The sequence below is a fragment of the Cyrtonyx montezumae genome, unplaced genomic scaffold (genome assembly GCF_038088225.1).
Source record: "Cyrtonyx montezumae isolate F1298 unplaced genomic scaffold, pur_monq_1.0 scaffold_7, whole genome shotgun sequence".
Lineage (NCBI taxonomy): Eukaryota > Metazoa > Chordata > Aves > Galliformes > Odontophoridae > Cyrtonyx > Cyrtonyx montezumae.
In genome coordinates this window covers 942,059-956,722 of record NW_027072078.1, presented here as the reverse complement: position 1 = coordinate 956,722, position 14,664 = coordinate 942,059, and the positions used below count along the sequence as shown (strand labels likewise).

The following is a 14,664-nucleotide window of genomic DNA, read 5'->3' as shown; positions in this document are numbered from 1 at the left end:
TCTTTGGGAATAACGAGAGAGGAGCTCATTATGCTGTGGCTAGGGTCAGGAATAGGGTTGTCCTCATGAGATCTGGGCCAGGTCCTTGAAACATATGGGTAGAGAGATTTTGTATTCATCCTGTATGTTGCTTTGCTGTTGTTGTTGTTGTTGTTCCTAATAAAACCTGTTGTTTTGGAGTGATTGTTTCCATGGAGGTACAGATACCTCCAGCTTCTGGCAGCATTGAAAGCAGAATGAAAGACTGGAAATGACAGAAATTCTTGTTGCACTGAAATTACAGCCATTATCCAGCTCCAAATATGTCAGTAGCCAATATGATAGCGTTAGGACCTTTCTCTTACACTGCATGTGGTTTAACATTACTCTGTTCAGCAACACAAAGCAAGGACCCAGGAGGAGTGGTCTGGCATGCACTGAGCTCTCCATTCTCTGATTATACTGCAGCTGCCTGAGGTAGCTCTGATACAATGACTAAGATTGGGAAAGACCTCTAAGATTGCCAAGTCCAACCATTAACCCACACCCACCGTGCCCACTGACCACTGACGTCCCTCAGTGCCACCTCTCCATGGTTCTGGAGCACCTCCAGGGATGGGGACTCCCACACCTCCCTGGGCAGAGTTGGGCAAAGGGTGAGTCGGTTCAAAGAAACATCTCCCAGGAAGGCAAGTCGTCTCTCTTTACCCTTGCTCTCCATCCATCCTCCCCAAAACAAAACTCATTGCAAAAACAGACAAAAAATCATTTTGAAACATCAAACCTCGATGCTCCCACACCCTTGTGGGAAAAGGCGATGAGGCCGTTGCTTGTGTCCCTAAGCTGGTACTCGCTGTAGGGCAGCAACAAAGGCCTGCAGAAGTTTTCCTTTGGGCTGGACACAGCAAGCTACATGATCACATCAGCACAGTGTGGCACTGAGCAGCAGAGATTCTCATTTTAGACAAAAAAAAAACCCAACACCCACGCAGCAATACGTTGCAATCAGAGCAGGTTGTCACCTCAGACCAGAGGCAAAAAGAACACCAGAGAACTCAGGCTATGATGTAGCATGTCTTTAATGAAAAGAAATAGAATAACCGGTGGAGAGTACAAAAAGTGCATTTCTAATGCTCACTAAAGGAATTGACAGACATTACTTAAGGATAAAATGACCCCTACGAGGTGCTCCTCTGCTCCTGCGGCCTCTGTAGCTCTTGACAACCATCTTTTGTCTGCAGCCAGCTATAAGCTAATAGTAAATGCTGTGTAACACATGGAAGCATACAGTAAGGCATAGCTAGAGAAAGGTATACAGAGGCTCAGTCTTGAATGAAAGGTGCCCATGGATCCCTTCCTGCTGGGAGAGATGCAGGTGCCCCCTACGGCTTGGAAACACATGGGCACTTCCTTAGTCCTCTTCCCCAGTCTTGTTCCCGTGCTTCATTTTTCCTTCCTTGCTGGCCTCAGTGGGATGAGGTGGCCCATGGGGACACCCTACAGCCCACCCCCGAGGCACAGCAGTCCTCCTTTCCCCAGCCCCCGTGTGCCACCAGAGGCCACTGGCACCCCACAGCACCGCAGGTAGCTCCCGACTGCTGCCGATGCGGTGGAGCCCACTGTCGTGCTCTGCGGGTAGGAGCTGAGGATGGGCCCAGGCAAGGTCACCACCACGGTGGGGGGCTGGATGACAGTGGTGGAGTCCCAGCAGCGCCGATAGCAGGGCTCATTGCAGCTGGTGGCCAGTGGCCTGGGGCTGCAGGAGGTGGGCAGGCACAGGTCGTAGCAGGACATCATCCGGTGAGAACAGGTACCTGGAAGGCAGAGGAGGGCGTGAGAATAGGGCAGACGGTGTCCCTTCCCTGCTGAGCACTAACTCAGTGGCTGTGGCAGCCAGAGGTAGGGATAATTTGATTTCATTTGGATGGCCTGCCCTGGGAGGCAGTGATGGAGAGGTGACAGCAATCCTTCACCAAGCAGAGTGCTCACTGGAATGCTTCCCTTTGCTGTAAAAAACACTTAAATCAACACAACACGAGTGGGCACAGGCTAAAACAAAAGGGATTTCTGCTGCCCTCCCTTAAGCAGAGGGACACTGAGCTCTGCAACCTGGCAATATGTCATTCTTTTTTGCCTTTTTTTTTCTTTTAGTGAAGAAATCCACGAAGGACATGCAGATCCCTGTGGCACATACCCAGTACTACTTGCAATCCTCATCCCCTTGCACCCAAAGCCTCGATTCCTCATGTTATGGCAGAAACAATCCCCCCCCCGATGCCTCCACAGGTTGGAGGCAGACGACAAACCTGGACCCCTCCTGGGGACCAGAGGGCACACATCAGTGCCAACAGCAGCTCGGTCAGAGGAAGGAGCAGAGCATCTCAACTTACCCAGGCAGCGGAGGACGCAGTGGCTGGAAAGCAGGTGTAGGGCCCAGCAGCATGGGGTGTTTTATAGGGCGTCCCGACCCCCGGGGGAGCTGGCGCATTCCTTCCACATGAAACTCCCCAGTAACCAGCAGTTTTCTCCTGGAAAGCTCCCCCAGCTGATTAAAAAGTTTCGTCTTTCATCTGACATGTTTTGCTTCCATTTAGTTCTGAGTAAGATCGAAATGATTCCAGCTACAGGCAGTAATTATCTTACCTCCCAGGGCCAAAGCACATTTTAAGCTGGATGCTACGAGACAGGAGAGTGCTTCAGCAGAATTTAGGGCAGGTGCATCCCCAGCACATCTCCCCTCCCTCCCCACCTTCTTCTGAGCACAACCGTAAATCAGTTGGGAATTTAACTCCCAGGTTCACCCAAGGTGAGCTCATAAATGTGGGGCTTTAAGCTGACACATCTGTGCACAAGCTCAGCACAAACAGCTGTGCTGCACTGCCTCAGCCTCATGGGATCCCGTTGGTGATCAGAAGATGCTGCAAAGGTGCAGGGTGGTGAGGGAGATTATCACACAACCAACGGCACGGTGCTGCAGTTTTGCAGCCTTCATCCTTCCCCATCTGTCCTGGCAGTGTAGACATAGACATGGCTCAGTGCAAGCTCAATGTAGCTGAATTAATCTGGCGTGACCAAGTGTTTATGCATTTGGATCTACATGGATGATTCCGTATTTTGATATTCCTCACTATTCTTTCCTGTGATGGACAGAAATTGCCAAGAACTTCTAATTAGTGACTCCAGATTGCTCTGCTGATCCCTGCTAACCTGCTACAGAGACAGGGAGTCGCAGAAGTCCCGACCTGCATTTAAACATGAATCAGCTACATGTTGGGGAGTAGGAATCGCTGACGTAGCACTGAGCAGGGGAATGAGCCATCAGGCTCCGGGGGAAGCTGGAAGAAGGCTTCTCATTTCACTCCAGCAGAGCCCAGATGGAGGCATAAACACCTTCTGCCCCAAAATAATTTATGGCAGAATTGGGCCACAAGCGTCACGCATGTGTGGAGCCACGGGTTTTCATCATCATTGTTAAAGATGTGCCTCGTAGGAGTTTTCAGAATCATTTTAGTTACTGAGCTGAGTAGGCTTTGTGGAGCTAAGGCTTATAGCACTGAACTATCCCTAGTGACTTTTTCCTGTCCTGCCTGCTAGGGCAAGAAAGGCTTTTCAGAGGTGCTGGAGTCAAGCACAGCTCATTCTAAAATCAACTCCGGAATGGAAAAAAGAAAATCAGCTTTTACAAGGTGCAGAGAGGAAGCGTGCTTCATCTAGAAGCAATCCTGCAGCCTGCTGGAGTAAGGCAGGGGGCTGAGCTTCTAAACGGCCATCTGGGGAGCAGAAAAGGATTACATTTCATTTTCACATTTTGCTTTTTTGCTTTTCGCACCACTCCTGAATAACATGATGACACAGGTTTACCTCAGACCCACAGCCAAGGAAACAAATCCCATTTTTGTGTACCTCTGTGCACTCCCACGATCCCAGGGAAGGCAGTCTTACTATGGCTCCCAGACACAAGTTGGAGCCTTCTGATTTGCAGCCTGATTGTGCATTTCAGTGTTCCAGAGCTGTTTAAGTATTTGAGGTTCAGCTGCTCACACTGGATCATCATATTCCAGGACAATATCAGTGCATGCAACAATGCTTGCAGTACATGCACAGGGGTATTTAAAGAAGGCATGAGTGTGAGAAGGTCTCTGCACTGAATAAAGTCCCTTGCTTGGAGAAGGGAAAGGAGAAAACAATAGGCACATGTCAAGAAGTCAAAATAATCAGTTTTCTGATTATTTTATGATGAGAGAGATATAAACAAAAGAAAATCATAGGGAAAAGAGCTCTTCCTGGGGTGGAAGGTATTTCAGTACTGTTTATTCCTGCACGTAAGAGCATGAGAAAAGGGCACAGGACCAGCATTCACCATTGCTTTCCATCATCAGTCCCAGCAGCACTTTGCAACTCTGATGCACTGCCCTGTGCCTTCATTTCCAGCAATCCAAGGGCTAGATATCTCTGATGCCAGCCAGGGGAAGCAAGCTTCCCTTGGCTTTCTCCAGAGAGCCAGAGACAAAGGGAAATTTTGGAAAAGTGTCCCTGTGCCTGCTGCATCCATCTCCAAGGAAGCCCAGTACGTGCAGCCAGGGTGGTCCCCTACAACTTGCACAGATGTGGACTGGGGCACCGTGTAGGGGCTGCTGTTGCCTCTGAACCTCTCCTCAGATTAGTTTTGTTCCCAAATTCCTTGACTATCTCACCCAACAGGTGGAAATCATAGAATCATGAGTCATTCCGGTTGGAAAAGACCTCTAAGATCAACAAGCCCGACCCCCAGCCCACCCCACTGTGCCCACTGACCACATCCCTTCAGTGCCACATCCCCATGCTGGGGATGGTTTGCTTCACCCATTACAAAACCCCTTCCATGGAAGCTGCTGGACTTCCCAGAAGTTCCCTGCAGAGTTGGTGGACCTGTGCTTGGCTTTGGCCAGGGAGTGCCAGCCTCTTCCATCCCACCACAGGATAAGCCCAGGCTGCTGTGGAGCAGTGAGGACACAGGTCTGTGCACGAGGACACACACAGAGATTTTAGGGAAGCCCTGGGATCGTAGCCTTGGGGCTGCAGGAGATCCAGTTTCACAGACTGTGTAATTGCTGGGTCCCCAGGTGAACTGGGACTCTCCATCTGTCCCATCTCTCAACATGGGGCTCTCAGCCCTGGGCTGCCATTCCTGTTAATTCCCTGGGAATTTCCCACTACCACAGTAACTGGAAACAGCGGGACCCATATTCCTCATGGCCATAGGTTCCCATGACCTATTTCCTCTCTCCGACCCCGGGCTACATCCACAGGGATATTCCTGCACAACAAACACCAGTTATGCTTGTAAATCAAAGATGGCTGGGGAAACCCAGCCTGTACAATGTACCTCTCAATTTCTCAAATATTCAATGTTTCCTTCGGGATAAATGAGGACAAGAGTGCACAGAAAAGGCAGCAACTGGATCCAGTAGCAAAGATGGGGATGGGGAGCCAGTGCAAACCATAATGGGGCACAGGAGCAGCAGTGGTAGTGCTCATATATGGAGGCTCGTTGGTCTAGGGGTATGATTCTCGCTTTGGGTGCGAGAGGTCCCGGGTTCAAATCCCGGACGAGCCCTTGTTTTAGGCACCCATCTGCACTGTTATAATAATGTGTAGAGCATCTCTCCCCTAGGGATACTGTTGCCTGGGGGGTGGGCTCCACCGCGAGGAACGGATCCCCAGAGGGGGTATGATTTTTGGGGAGGGGGCAGAACGGGGGATTTGTGGGCAGGGAGCAGCCAGGGCGTGGGGCCAGGGCTGAAAAGAGAAGGGCTCGTCCGGGAGTTGAACCCGGGACCTCTCGCACCCGAAGCGAGAATCATACCCCTAGACCAACGAGCCCCACACTGCAAGTGTCTTTGAGCCTCATCTGTCATGTTCCACAGGTGTGAGTCTTTGCTGATGCAAACAGAGATGTGTTCTGGTCCCTTTGCTGCAGGAGAGGGGCCAGGAGCAGCCAGAGGCGAGCTGCTGTGGGCAGCTGGGAGGCTGGGGTGTTTGGGGGAAGAAAAGGGTGGAGATGATGGGGGTGGAACTGCTCGCAAAGCAGGCACTCTGCAAAGCTCAGTCCTTGCAGAATGGGCTGTGGGATGCAGTGGGATGCAGTGGGATGCTGTGGGATGCTGTGGGATGCTGTGGGATGCTGTGGGACGCTGTGGGACGCTGTGGGACGCTGTGGGACGCTGTGGGACGCTGTGGGACGCTGTGGGATGCTGTGGGACGCTGTGGGATGCTGTGGGATGCTGTGATGGCCGAGAGGTGAAGGCGTTGGACTCGAAATCCAATAGGGATTCCCTGCGCAGGTTCGAATCCTGCTCACAGCGATGGATTTTACCCCCTAGCCTAACAGTTTGGGTTGGAAAGGGGGGAATCTCTAAGATCTATATCTGGGACCACCTCTCTCTAGACCAGGTAGTGCCCCAGAATGCTTATGGGATGATGGGAATGCCCTCCTGAGCCGCAGAGAAAGGGGAGGAAAGGGGAGAGGAGAGTCTGAAGGTTGGTACACATCCTTTAGACAGAGCCAGAACTGTACTCCCCCCCAGTACCAGGGCAGGGACTCAGACTGGCCCCACACCATGCTCACTGCTGACAACAGCTCCTGTGTGTGGGGGAGAGATGCCACCTCCTGCACCAACAGCAGGCAAAAGCTTCCTGCATCATTCACTGCTCCCAGCTCGGGCACAGGCAGCACCTGGGGAAGGATTTTTAGCTCAATCAGGTAGCTCACAGCCCAGTCCAGCCTGAATTTAATGTATCAAAGGACAGGGCAACCACCACCTCCCTGAGCTTGCCTGTTCCAGTGCTAACCCCATTACTACCCTCAACATATTTTTTTCCTTATATCCAGTCTAAATCGACCCTCTTTCAGTTTAGAACATCTCCTCTCGTCCTATCACAACAGTCTGTACTAGAGAGTCTGTCTCACAGCCCCTCCTTGACCACTCTCAGGTCAACCCAAGACCTTGTGCTTAACTTTGCTGAACCTCATGAGGTCCACCTGGGGCCACTGCTAAACCTGCCTAGATCCCTAAGGATGACAGTCTTGTCCCTCAGGTGTGTCAACCACACCACACAGCTTGGTGTCATCAGCATATTCAATCCCACTGATGAAGACTTTAAGGATATCAGTCCCAGCACTGACCCCACAAGGACACCTCTTGTCATCGTTCTCCTGGACACTGAGCCATTGGCCATCACACTCTGGGAAAGACCTTGCATCAATCACTCCACCTCTCAGATCAAATTCTTCACAATTTGCAGAGAAGGATCTTGTAGGGAGTCATGCCAAAGGCCTTATTGAAGTCCACATAAAGTACAGCACTGACACTTCCTCTGTATAGTGATGCAGTTACAGCGCCAAAGAGGGCCACTAGATTGGTCAGGCAGGACTTGCCCTTGGTGAAGCCATACTGGTTGACTCCTATCTTGTTGTTCTCTTCCATGTGCAGTGGCACAGCTTTCAGGAGGATCTGTTCCATCATTCCGTGGATCATCCATTCTCCACTCGGCAAAAAGAGATGTGAGGCTGAAGGAAAGCAGCACGTGATGTGCTGGGAGCACGGGGAAGAAACACAGGTCCACGGGGAGAGGGGCTGTGGGGTTTATGGAAGAAAGATGAGGAAGGGGTTTTCGTCATGGGCAGCAAAACTGTGGAGATGCTGGGGGTTGAACCCAGGGCCTCCTGCATGCAAAGCAGGCGCTCTACCGCTGAGCTACATCCCCTGGATGATGAGGGTGATGAGGATGATGATGATGATGATGGTGATGATGGTGATGATGGTGATGGTGATGGTGGTGGTGGTGGTGGAGGGTCCTTTTTTAGGGATATTTTCCTTAGACTTCCTCCTCAGTTGATGCTTTCCTGCCTTCAGATCCCCCTCTTGTGCCCCATGCGCTCATGGGATAAAACACAGAGTTCCCTTTTTTTAGCTAGGTCCACAGCTTCTCCCTCCAAACTCTCAACCTGTTCATGACCTTCTTGCAGAGACAGCTCTTGGGGATCAATTCCTTTCTTTACCTGTTCTGCGACCACCTCCTTCTCCCTCCATGCCTCTTCCCATCTGAACAGTTCGTGGCCATCATTTGCAGTGCTCAACTTGTGTCGTTCATCCCACCACATTACCAGGACAGTGATTACATCACAATTCTCCACTTGCACAGTGGTTCCCAACTTCTCTTTCTTTTCCATGCTCTGGGTGCTGGTGTAGAAGCACCAGCTCGGCTATTGGCTATTGGCTGTGTCAGCCTTTGTGAGCAGCGTGCTGCAACTCCTCTGAGACCATTCACAGGTGTTTCCCTGTTGCTCCCAACAGTATCAGCAGTCCCTTGCTCTTCTCTATCACCCAGTTACTCCATCCTCCTACCATCCCATCGCTACATCTTGTTGGAAGCTCTGACTAGCATTATGGACAGCTTGGAGGCTAGGACACGCTTGCTGTACTTGGCCCCAACAACTGTCTGCAGGCCTGTTTTCTCAAAAGTATGTCCAAGATTGTAGTAGATTGTAGAGAATGGCACCGTCAGGACAGGCATTCACCTGCTTGGCTCATCTCCTTATCCAGAATCCCCTTTTGACTGTGAATTCAACAGCACCAGTGTGCTCGATCCTTTTAACACTGCTCTTGGGGGCATAACGTCCTTGCTCTGCTGCCTGTGGGTTGTTTGTTACAGATGTGAGGGTTGGCCACAGTTGATCTTCACCACCCCTAAGACTTGTCAGCCACTCTCACAAAATCTTTTGGATAGCTCCTCCAGTGTCCCATGGTTTCCCTGATTCAGGAAACCCCTCTATACACAGCAATTCTCCTTTCTCATGCAGAGTGTGCCAGCAGAAGAGTTGATTGCCTTGGTGAGTGACCTGGGATTCCCAGATCCCATGCTCTTCCAGCAGGGATACATCTTCCTTGCTCTAGTTTCTCCTCCTGGGTTTGGAGACCTGACATTCCTGAAGGCCAGATTTGGTAAAGATTGAGACAAATGCCTCCTTCACTACCTTGGCCTTTTCCCTGTCCTGTGCAACTGTGTCTCCTGTTTCCTCTAGTAGTGGTGACACATATTGCCTACACTTCCTTTTGTCATCAGTATACTCTACGGGAGCTCTGCCCATTGCCTTTGACCTCCTTGGCCAGATTCAGTTCCATTAGGCCTTCAGCTTTCCTTAGAATCGTAAATTCATAGAATCATTTATGTTGGAAAAAGCCTTCAAGGTCATCAGTTTCAATCCTCAACGGAATGATATGCAGTCTACCTTCATTAACTCCATCCGATAGTGTCACGTCTACGGATCTCCTAAATACATCCAAGGATGGGGATGCCACCACTTCCCTGCGCAGCCTGTTCCAACATCTGCCCGCTGTAACTGTGCTCCTGATAATGAGCAACTGTACTCTTGCTAAAACAGATTAATTACCAAAAGTCTGCCTCAGAATGGGGATCTGGTAGAACGGACAGCAGATATCTGGCTCAACAGCAGAAGGCCAAGCGAGCATGCACCTAAAAAGTATATCACTCAGTTCTCACACCTCAACGATAGCGAGCAGCCCTGAGCCCCAGGAGCTCTGCTACAGAGCAGCAGGCTGCATGCCAGGATCTCCCTTTGGTAAAGATGTCTCTTGAGGTTAGGCCTGCAGAGAGATCCCTTGCTCTGTGGTGTCATGATGCCTTACCAATACTGACCCTTGCTAAGTGGCCAGTACTCTGCTTTAAGCCTTAGTAGCTTTGCTAAGATTGTATCTTAGATTGAACAAATGATCCCTGAAACATGATCCAGAAGTAAAAACTTTCCCAAGAGAACAGTTGTGCTGAGGAGTTTCAATGAATTGCTAACAGCCCTGAATTTCTTGACAGGTGCCACTGCTCAAACCTGCCCACAATTCTATCCTGAGTCTTTTGAAGGTCTCCAAGGGAAGAGATGGCACAAGCTCTCTGGGGAACACCTCTCAGTGCTCCATCACCTGCATTGCAAGGATGCTTTCTGCCTCACCTGTCCATACATGAACAGCTTGCGCCACAAAGGCCTTACTGGGGTAAGGCCTCAAATGCACTACTATGAAACCAAAGAGACCATGGCTCGTTGGTCTAGGGGTATGATTCTCGCTTAGGGTGCGAGAGGTCCCGGGTTCAAATCCCGGACGAGCCCTCCTTATTTTGGCTTTTTGGAAGTCACCAACCACTCTTCATGGAAGGGGCATCTTTGGAGAAATGTCCCCCCAGTGCTACCCACCTCTCCTTGTCCATATGTATTTTTTCCCCAGACAGATGCTCTCAGATACTGTTTTGCCACCCCTGTTCCTGCTGCTGTAATGGTTCCCTGATGCCATGGGTGTGCCACCCCAAAATTGCCCGCTCTCCCTGTCCTCCTAGCCCCTTGAGCATCATGTGAGTGCCATAAATGGGAAGGTTTGTCCAGGAGTTGAACACTCAGCACCCTCACTGAACCAGGTACAAGCAGTGGGGCTGCGATGAGGCAATGAGAAGTGGAGAGGCTTCTCTGAGTGCTCAGGTTGTCAGGAGTAGGCACATCCCTCTTGTTCTGCCCATGCTGTAGGGCACACACTGGGACATGGCCACAAGCCCTATCTCCAGAGTCTATAGGGACAGTAGGACCATGAAATTGAGAGCAGGATTTCAACCATGCAAAGGATGATAGCTCAGTGGTCAAGTGCTGGCTTTGCATGAAAGAGACCTTGGGCTCAATATTCCAGTTGTTTTGTTGTTCTTGTGGGTTTTTTTGCCCCTCCTTAGAAAAGGACCTCCTCGTGGGGGCTGTGATATTAAAATCACACTTCTCCTCCCACACTGTGACACAGCCAGAAAGGAGTTTTGCACTATGGCTCCCGATGGAGCTGCACCGTGGGGATGTGGTTGGTGCTGGCACTGCCCTCACACCCTCAGCAGTAGTGCGACCTGTGAGCATCGCTGCACTGAGTCTCTTTTGTCCCCTGACATATCGCAACCAACAGTAGCACCCTAACGATCTCCATCCATCCAATCGAGTTTGTGGACGCCCAAAAGAAGGGATTTGTCTGCCATCCCCAACCACCCACGAGCATCAGACAAAACCCATCGCTGTGAGCAGGATTCGAACCTGCGCAGGGAGCCCCTATTGGATTTCAAGTCCAACTCCTTCACCACTCGGCCATCACAGCCCCGTGCTGTGGTGCTTTGCTACCTATAGATTCCCTGCCCTAGAGTCTGGCTGCAGAAAGGGGATCCTCTATAGCCAACATGGGGAGACAGTGCTCCCAGCAGCCCCAGCGCTGCACCCCCAGTGCACACACACACACCTCTCCCCTATTATTAGGTCACGGGGTTGGGAAAAGAAAGTGGTGGGGGGGATATTTCACACCTGAGGTCATGCTGGTGACCCCGGTGGCAGGAGGATAGAGACAGGAGGTCGGCAGGGACATGGGCACCTTGGGAGCATCCCAGGTACTGTGGAGCACTCCAGGAGAGGAGGAGCAGATGGGCACCATGGCTTAGCTGGTTAAAGCACCTGTCTAGTAAACAGGAGATCCTGGGTTCAACTCCCAGTGGTGCCTGCTCCGGAGGCTGTTTTTCTTCCTATCCCTTGATATCTCTTTGGGCACGTGGGCTGGGGTCTCTGCACTCACCCGAGGCACTTCATTGCTGCCTGTGTCCCCTGTTCTGCCTCGCTGCTCCCACCGTGTGTCCCTCCCCAATGGCAAAGCAGCCCTGTGCACTCAGGGGGTGTGTTTTTATTCCAAAGTTCATTTCAATGGGAGACAGAGAGAGCCATGGAGAACCAGGGCGTACCTGTAGGTCTGGGCAGGGGTTTGGGAGCTGCAGTTCATCTCTGGGACATGGGTGGGTGTTGGGATGGTGGTGCAGCCACCAAGAATCATCTGTGTGTTGTACCGAGGGACACGGTTTAGTGGAAAACATCGGTGGTAGGTGGACAGCTGGACCAGAAAACCTTAGAGGTCCTTTTCAACCTTAGAGGTCCTTTTCAACCTTAGTGATGCTTTGATTCTACAGCTTCCAGGGAAACTACGACAGATAAAAGGAGCACAGTACCACTATTTGATAGAGCACATTCTCAGCTAGGGAACACCATTTTCCAACATAGTCACCGCCGTTAGCTACGCCCCACCTATGATTCCATTTCGACAGCAAAACGCGACGATGAGGGTGGGATTCGAACCCACGCGCGCAGAGCGCAATGGATTAGCAGTCCATCGCCTTAACCACTCGGCCACCTCATCCTCCGCCGCGCCGCCCCCCCGCCCCGCCCCTCCCTGCCGCCCGCAATGGGCGCGGTCCGCAATGGGCAGAACAGCGTAGGCCTCAGAACGGCGACAACAGCGCCCTCTTAGCGCAGCCGGCAGCGCGTCAGTCTCATAATCTGAAGGTCCTGAGTTCGAGCCTCAGAGAGGGCAGTTTGTTTTTTATCTGCCTCCCGGCTCCAGCGTGACGTTTTGCAGCGGCGGGAAGGAGCAGGGAGAAGCGCAGCGAAAATTAGAAACCACCTTCCAAACAAGAGACTAAAAGTAAAAAAAATAACACTCTGCCCTCTCTGAGGCTCGAACTCAGGACCTTCAGATTATGAGACTGACGCGCTGCCGGCTGCGCTAAGAGGGCTCCCGCGGGGTCCCCCTCCTTGGGGCCTGGAGCGGGCGGCCGCGGGACCGGATGCGACAGCGCCCCCTGGCGGAAGGGCGGGGCGAGCGGGAGGGGCAAAGCACGGGAAGAGCCGGGGCAAGGAGGTAGAGCGCGGGACGAGGTGGCCGAGTGGTTAAGGCGATGGACTGCTAATCCATTGTGCTCTGCACGCGTGGGTTCGAATCCCACCCTCGTCGCCACTTTTGGCACCGCCTCTTTTGAGTGCCGGAAGAGCGCGGCTTCATCCACGTGCCACCCGCCCTTTTTATGTGATAGTAAGGTCCATTCTGTCTCAGTAGCTTCTCCAGGCTGCACAGCCCCAGCTCCCGCAGCCCGTCCTCATCCAGGCTCCCATCATCTTTGTGGACTCGCTCCAGCAGTTCCCTGTCTGTCTTCAACTGGGGAGCTCAGAGCTGGACGTGTCTCACCAGGGGAAGATCACCTCCCTGGATCTGCTGGCCATGCTCCTGGCAAGGCACCCCAAGCCCCCACGGAGAGATACTTTAGTGGCAACCAAGCACAAATTCAAATTCGAGTTATTAACAATACAGCAACGGCTACACTGGACCAACAAAAATATTTATTAGATACAAAACAACATTTACATGAAACGACGATGAAGGCAGGTGGCAGATTTGGATTGAATTTCAAATGAAATTAGAAGCAAGTCCACCCAATGATCTCTGACTGGCAGGCAAATATTTACTGCCCAAGCAGCCATAATGCTATTTCACCAGGCAGAAATGGCCCAGAAACATCTGCTGCTGTTTTAACTAAAAAAAGAGTTACTTGTAGTTCACACATCTTCTCACTACCTACAAGTAATCAACATTAAATAAGTGATCTTCTATTTTCTAAGCCACAGCTTTATAGAAATTGGAAACTGTAGGTAGTCTGTTCTGACCAAAAAAGGAAAATCTTTCTTCCACAGCTGTTTACTGAAGAAAGTGTCCTGCTTTTCCAGCATGACAACTGCTTTGTAGAGTAGTACCAGGTTTGTTTTAATGCTGTATGTATTCAACATAACAAAACTTGGGCCCAGCAGGCCAAAAATCCATCTGAATTTGCATAGAGCACTTAAGTAAAAAAAAGAAAAAATACAGCAAGGTGTTGCAACTACTTGATAATGAGTGCTGACATTTCTGAGCAGAAAAAAAAAATCCAAACACACACCACCACAATATATCAAGCCAAGGTGCTGCAGGGGGCTGGGACTGCATCCTGAGGACTGTCTCTGTGGAGACCAATTGTTCTGATGTTCCCAAGGGTCCTTGCTATCTGACTGTTTTCTCCTGGTGAAATTACATTTACTCACACGCTGCCCACAGCATGATTCTCTAACTCCTCCCAGTAGTAGTATCCCTACCTGCATTTCTATAGACATTGACTTCCAGCTGTAACAAGAAATACTAGCTCTGCAACAGCATTCCTCAGCACAGTATGAAGTTAGGGAGACGGGAAAGAAGCAGGTGTAAGGGGAGCACAAACCAACACAGTCAACATGAGAGATGGCAGTAAGAGTAGGACACAAATTTAAGGCTCCCTAGAGCAGCATTCAACTAGTCTCCACATCCAGGAAACAGGTCAGCTTCAAAGAGTTCCCAGGCCATCCATATCTCAGCAGAAAGCCAAAGGGACACAGAGAACTGCAGCGCATCATCTCTACAAGGTAGCCACGCAAGAGCAGCCCAGACCCAACAGCTGCTCTTGTTTTTTTTCTCCCAGGGCATTTGCTTTTTCTGCAACATGCCCCAGAAGCTCCTCTTTTGAATCATCCAGACCTTGATTTCTTCACCAAGTCTCTTGATATGCACCCGTGTTTTAGCTCTGCTCAAATATCCACCATGTCCATCAAAGCAGAGAGGTGGAGCTCGGAAGTAATTTCACCCTCCTTGTTGGCTCTGAGGAGCCTTTGCAAATGCCTCAGTCTGTCGGACAGCGCGGGGCTCTGACCATCCATGGGCAGCTCAAATGTTGCTCGACTCTCATCCTGCTCAGAAGGAAAAGAGAGATGGGACTGAGAAAGAAGCATTCCTGAGT

At 51.0% G+C, this 14,664-nt stretch overlaps 1 protein-coding gene and 11 non-coding genes across 13 annotated transcripts in view; 6 read left to right on the top strand and 6 right to left on the bottom strand.

Annotated features, from left to right (window-relative positions):
* Positions 1-14,664, bottom strand: part of MCM3AP (minichromosome maintenance complex component 3 associated protein) — a 102,283-nt gene that overhangs the window by 64,685 nt on the left and 22,934 nt on the right. The window contains exon 27 of one of the 2 annotated variants that reach the window (XM_065750730.1): positions 13,831-14,614. The exons of the other annotated variant lie outside the window; for it this stretch is intronic. Within the exon in view, the coding sequence (XP_065606802.1) occupies positions 14,456-14,614 (159 nt within the window). The 3' untranslated portion in view covers positions 13,831-14,455. Of the gene's footprint in view, positions 1-13,830; positions 14,615-14,664 lie in introns of those variants that run through there. 2 annotated transcript variants of the gene reach the window in all.
* Positions 5,504-5,575, top strand: TRNAP-UGG (transfer RNA proline (anticodon UGG)). The gene has a single exon. It is a non-coding gene; the product is annotated as a tRNA-Pro (tRNA).
* TRNAP-CGG (transfer RNA proline (anticodon CGG)) lies at positions 5,770-5,841 on the bottom strand. The gene has a single exon. It is a non-coding gene; the product is annotated as a tRNA-Pro (tRNA).
* On the top strand, positions 6,242-6,323 carry TRNAS-CGA (transfer RNA serine (anticodon CGA)). The gene has a single exon. It is a non-coding gene; the product is annotated as a tRNA-Ser (tRNA).
* On the bottom strand, positions 7,654-7,725 carry TRNAA-UGC (transfer RNA alanine (anticodon UGC)). The gene has a single exon. It is a non-coding gene; the product is annotated as a tRNA-Ala (tRNA).
* Positions 10,070-10,141, top strand: TRNAP-AGG (transfer RNA proline (anticodon AGG)). Its single transcript has one exon. It is a non-coding gene; the product is annotated as a tRNA-Pro (tRNA).
* On the bottom strand, positions 11,069-11,150 carry TRNAS-UGA (transfer RNA serine (anticodon UGA)). Its single transcript has one exon. It is a non-coding gene; the product is annotated as a tRNA-Ser (tRNA).
* Positions 11,470-11,543, top strand: TRNAT-AGU (transfer RNA threonine (anticodon AGU)). Its single transcript has one exon. It is a non-coding gene; the product is annotated as a tRNA-Thr (tRNA).
* TRNAS-GCU (transfer RNA serine (anticodon GCU)) lies at positions 12,146-12,227 on the bottom strand. The gene has a single exon. It is a non-coding gene; the product is annotated as a tRNA-Ser (tRNA).
* On the top strand, positions 12,329-12,401 carry TRNAM-CAU (transfer RNA methionine (anticodon CAU)). The gene has a single exon. It is a non-coding gene; the product is annotated as a tRNA-Met (tRNA).
* On the bottom strand, positions 12,531-12,603 carry TRNAM-CAU (transfer RNA methionine (anticodon CAU)). Its single transcript has one exon. It is a non-coding gene; the product is annotated as a tRNA-Met (tRNA).
* On the top strand, positions 12,740-12,821 carry TRNAS-GCU (transfer RNA serine (anticodon GCU)). Its single transcript has one exon. It is a non-coding gene; the product is annotated as a tRNA-Ser (tRNA).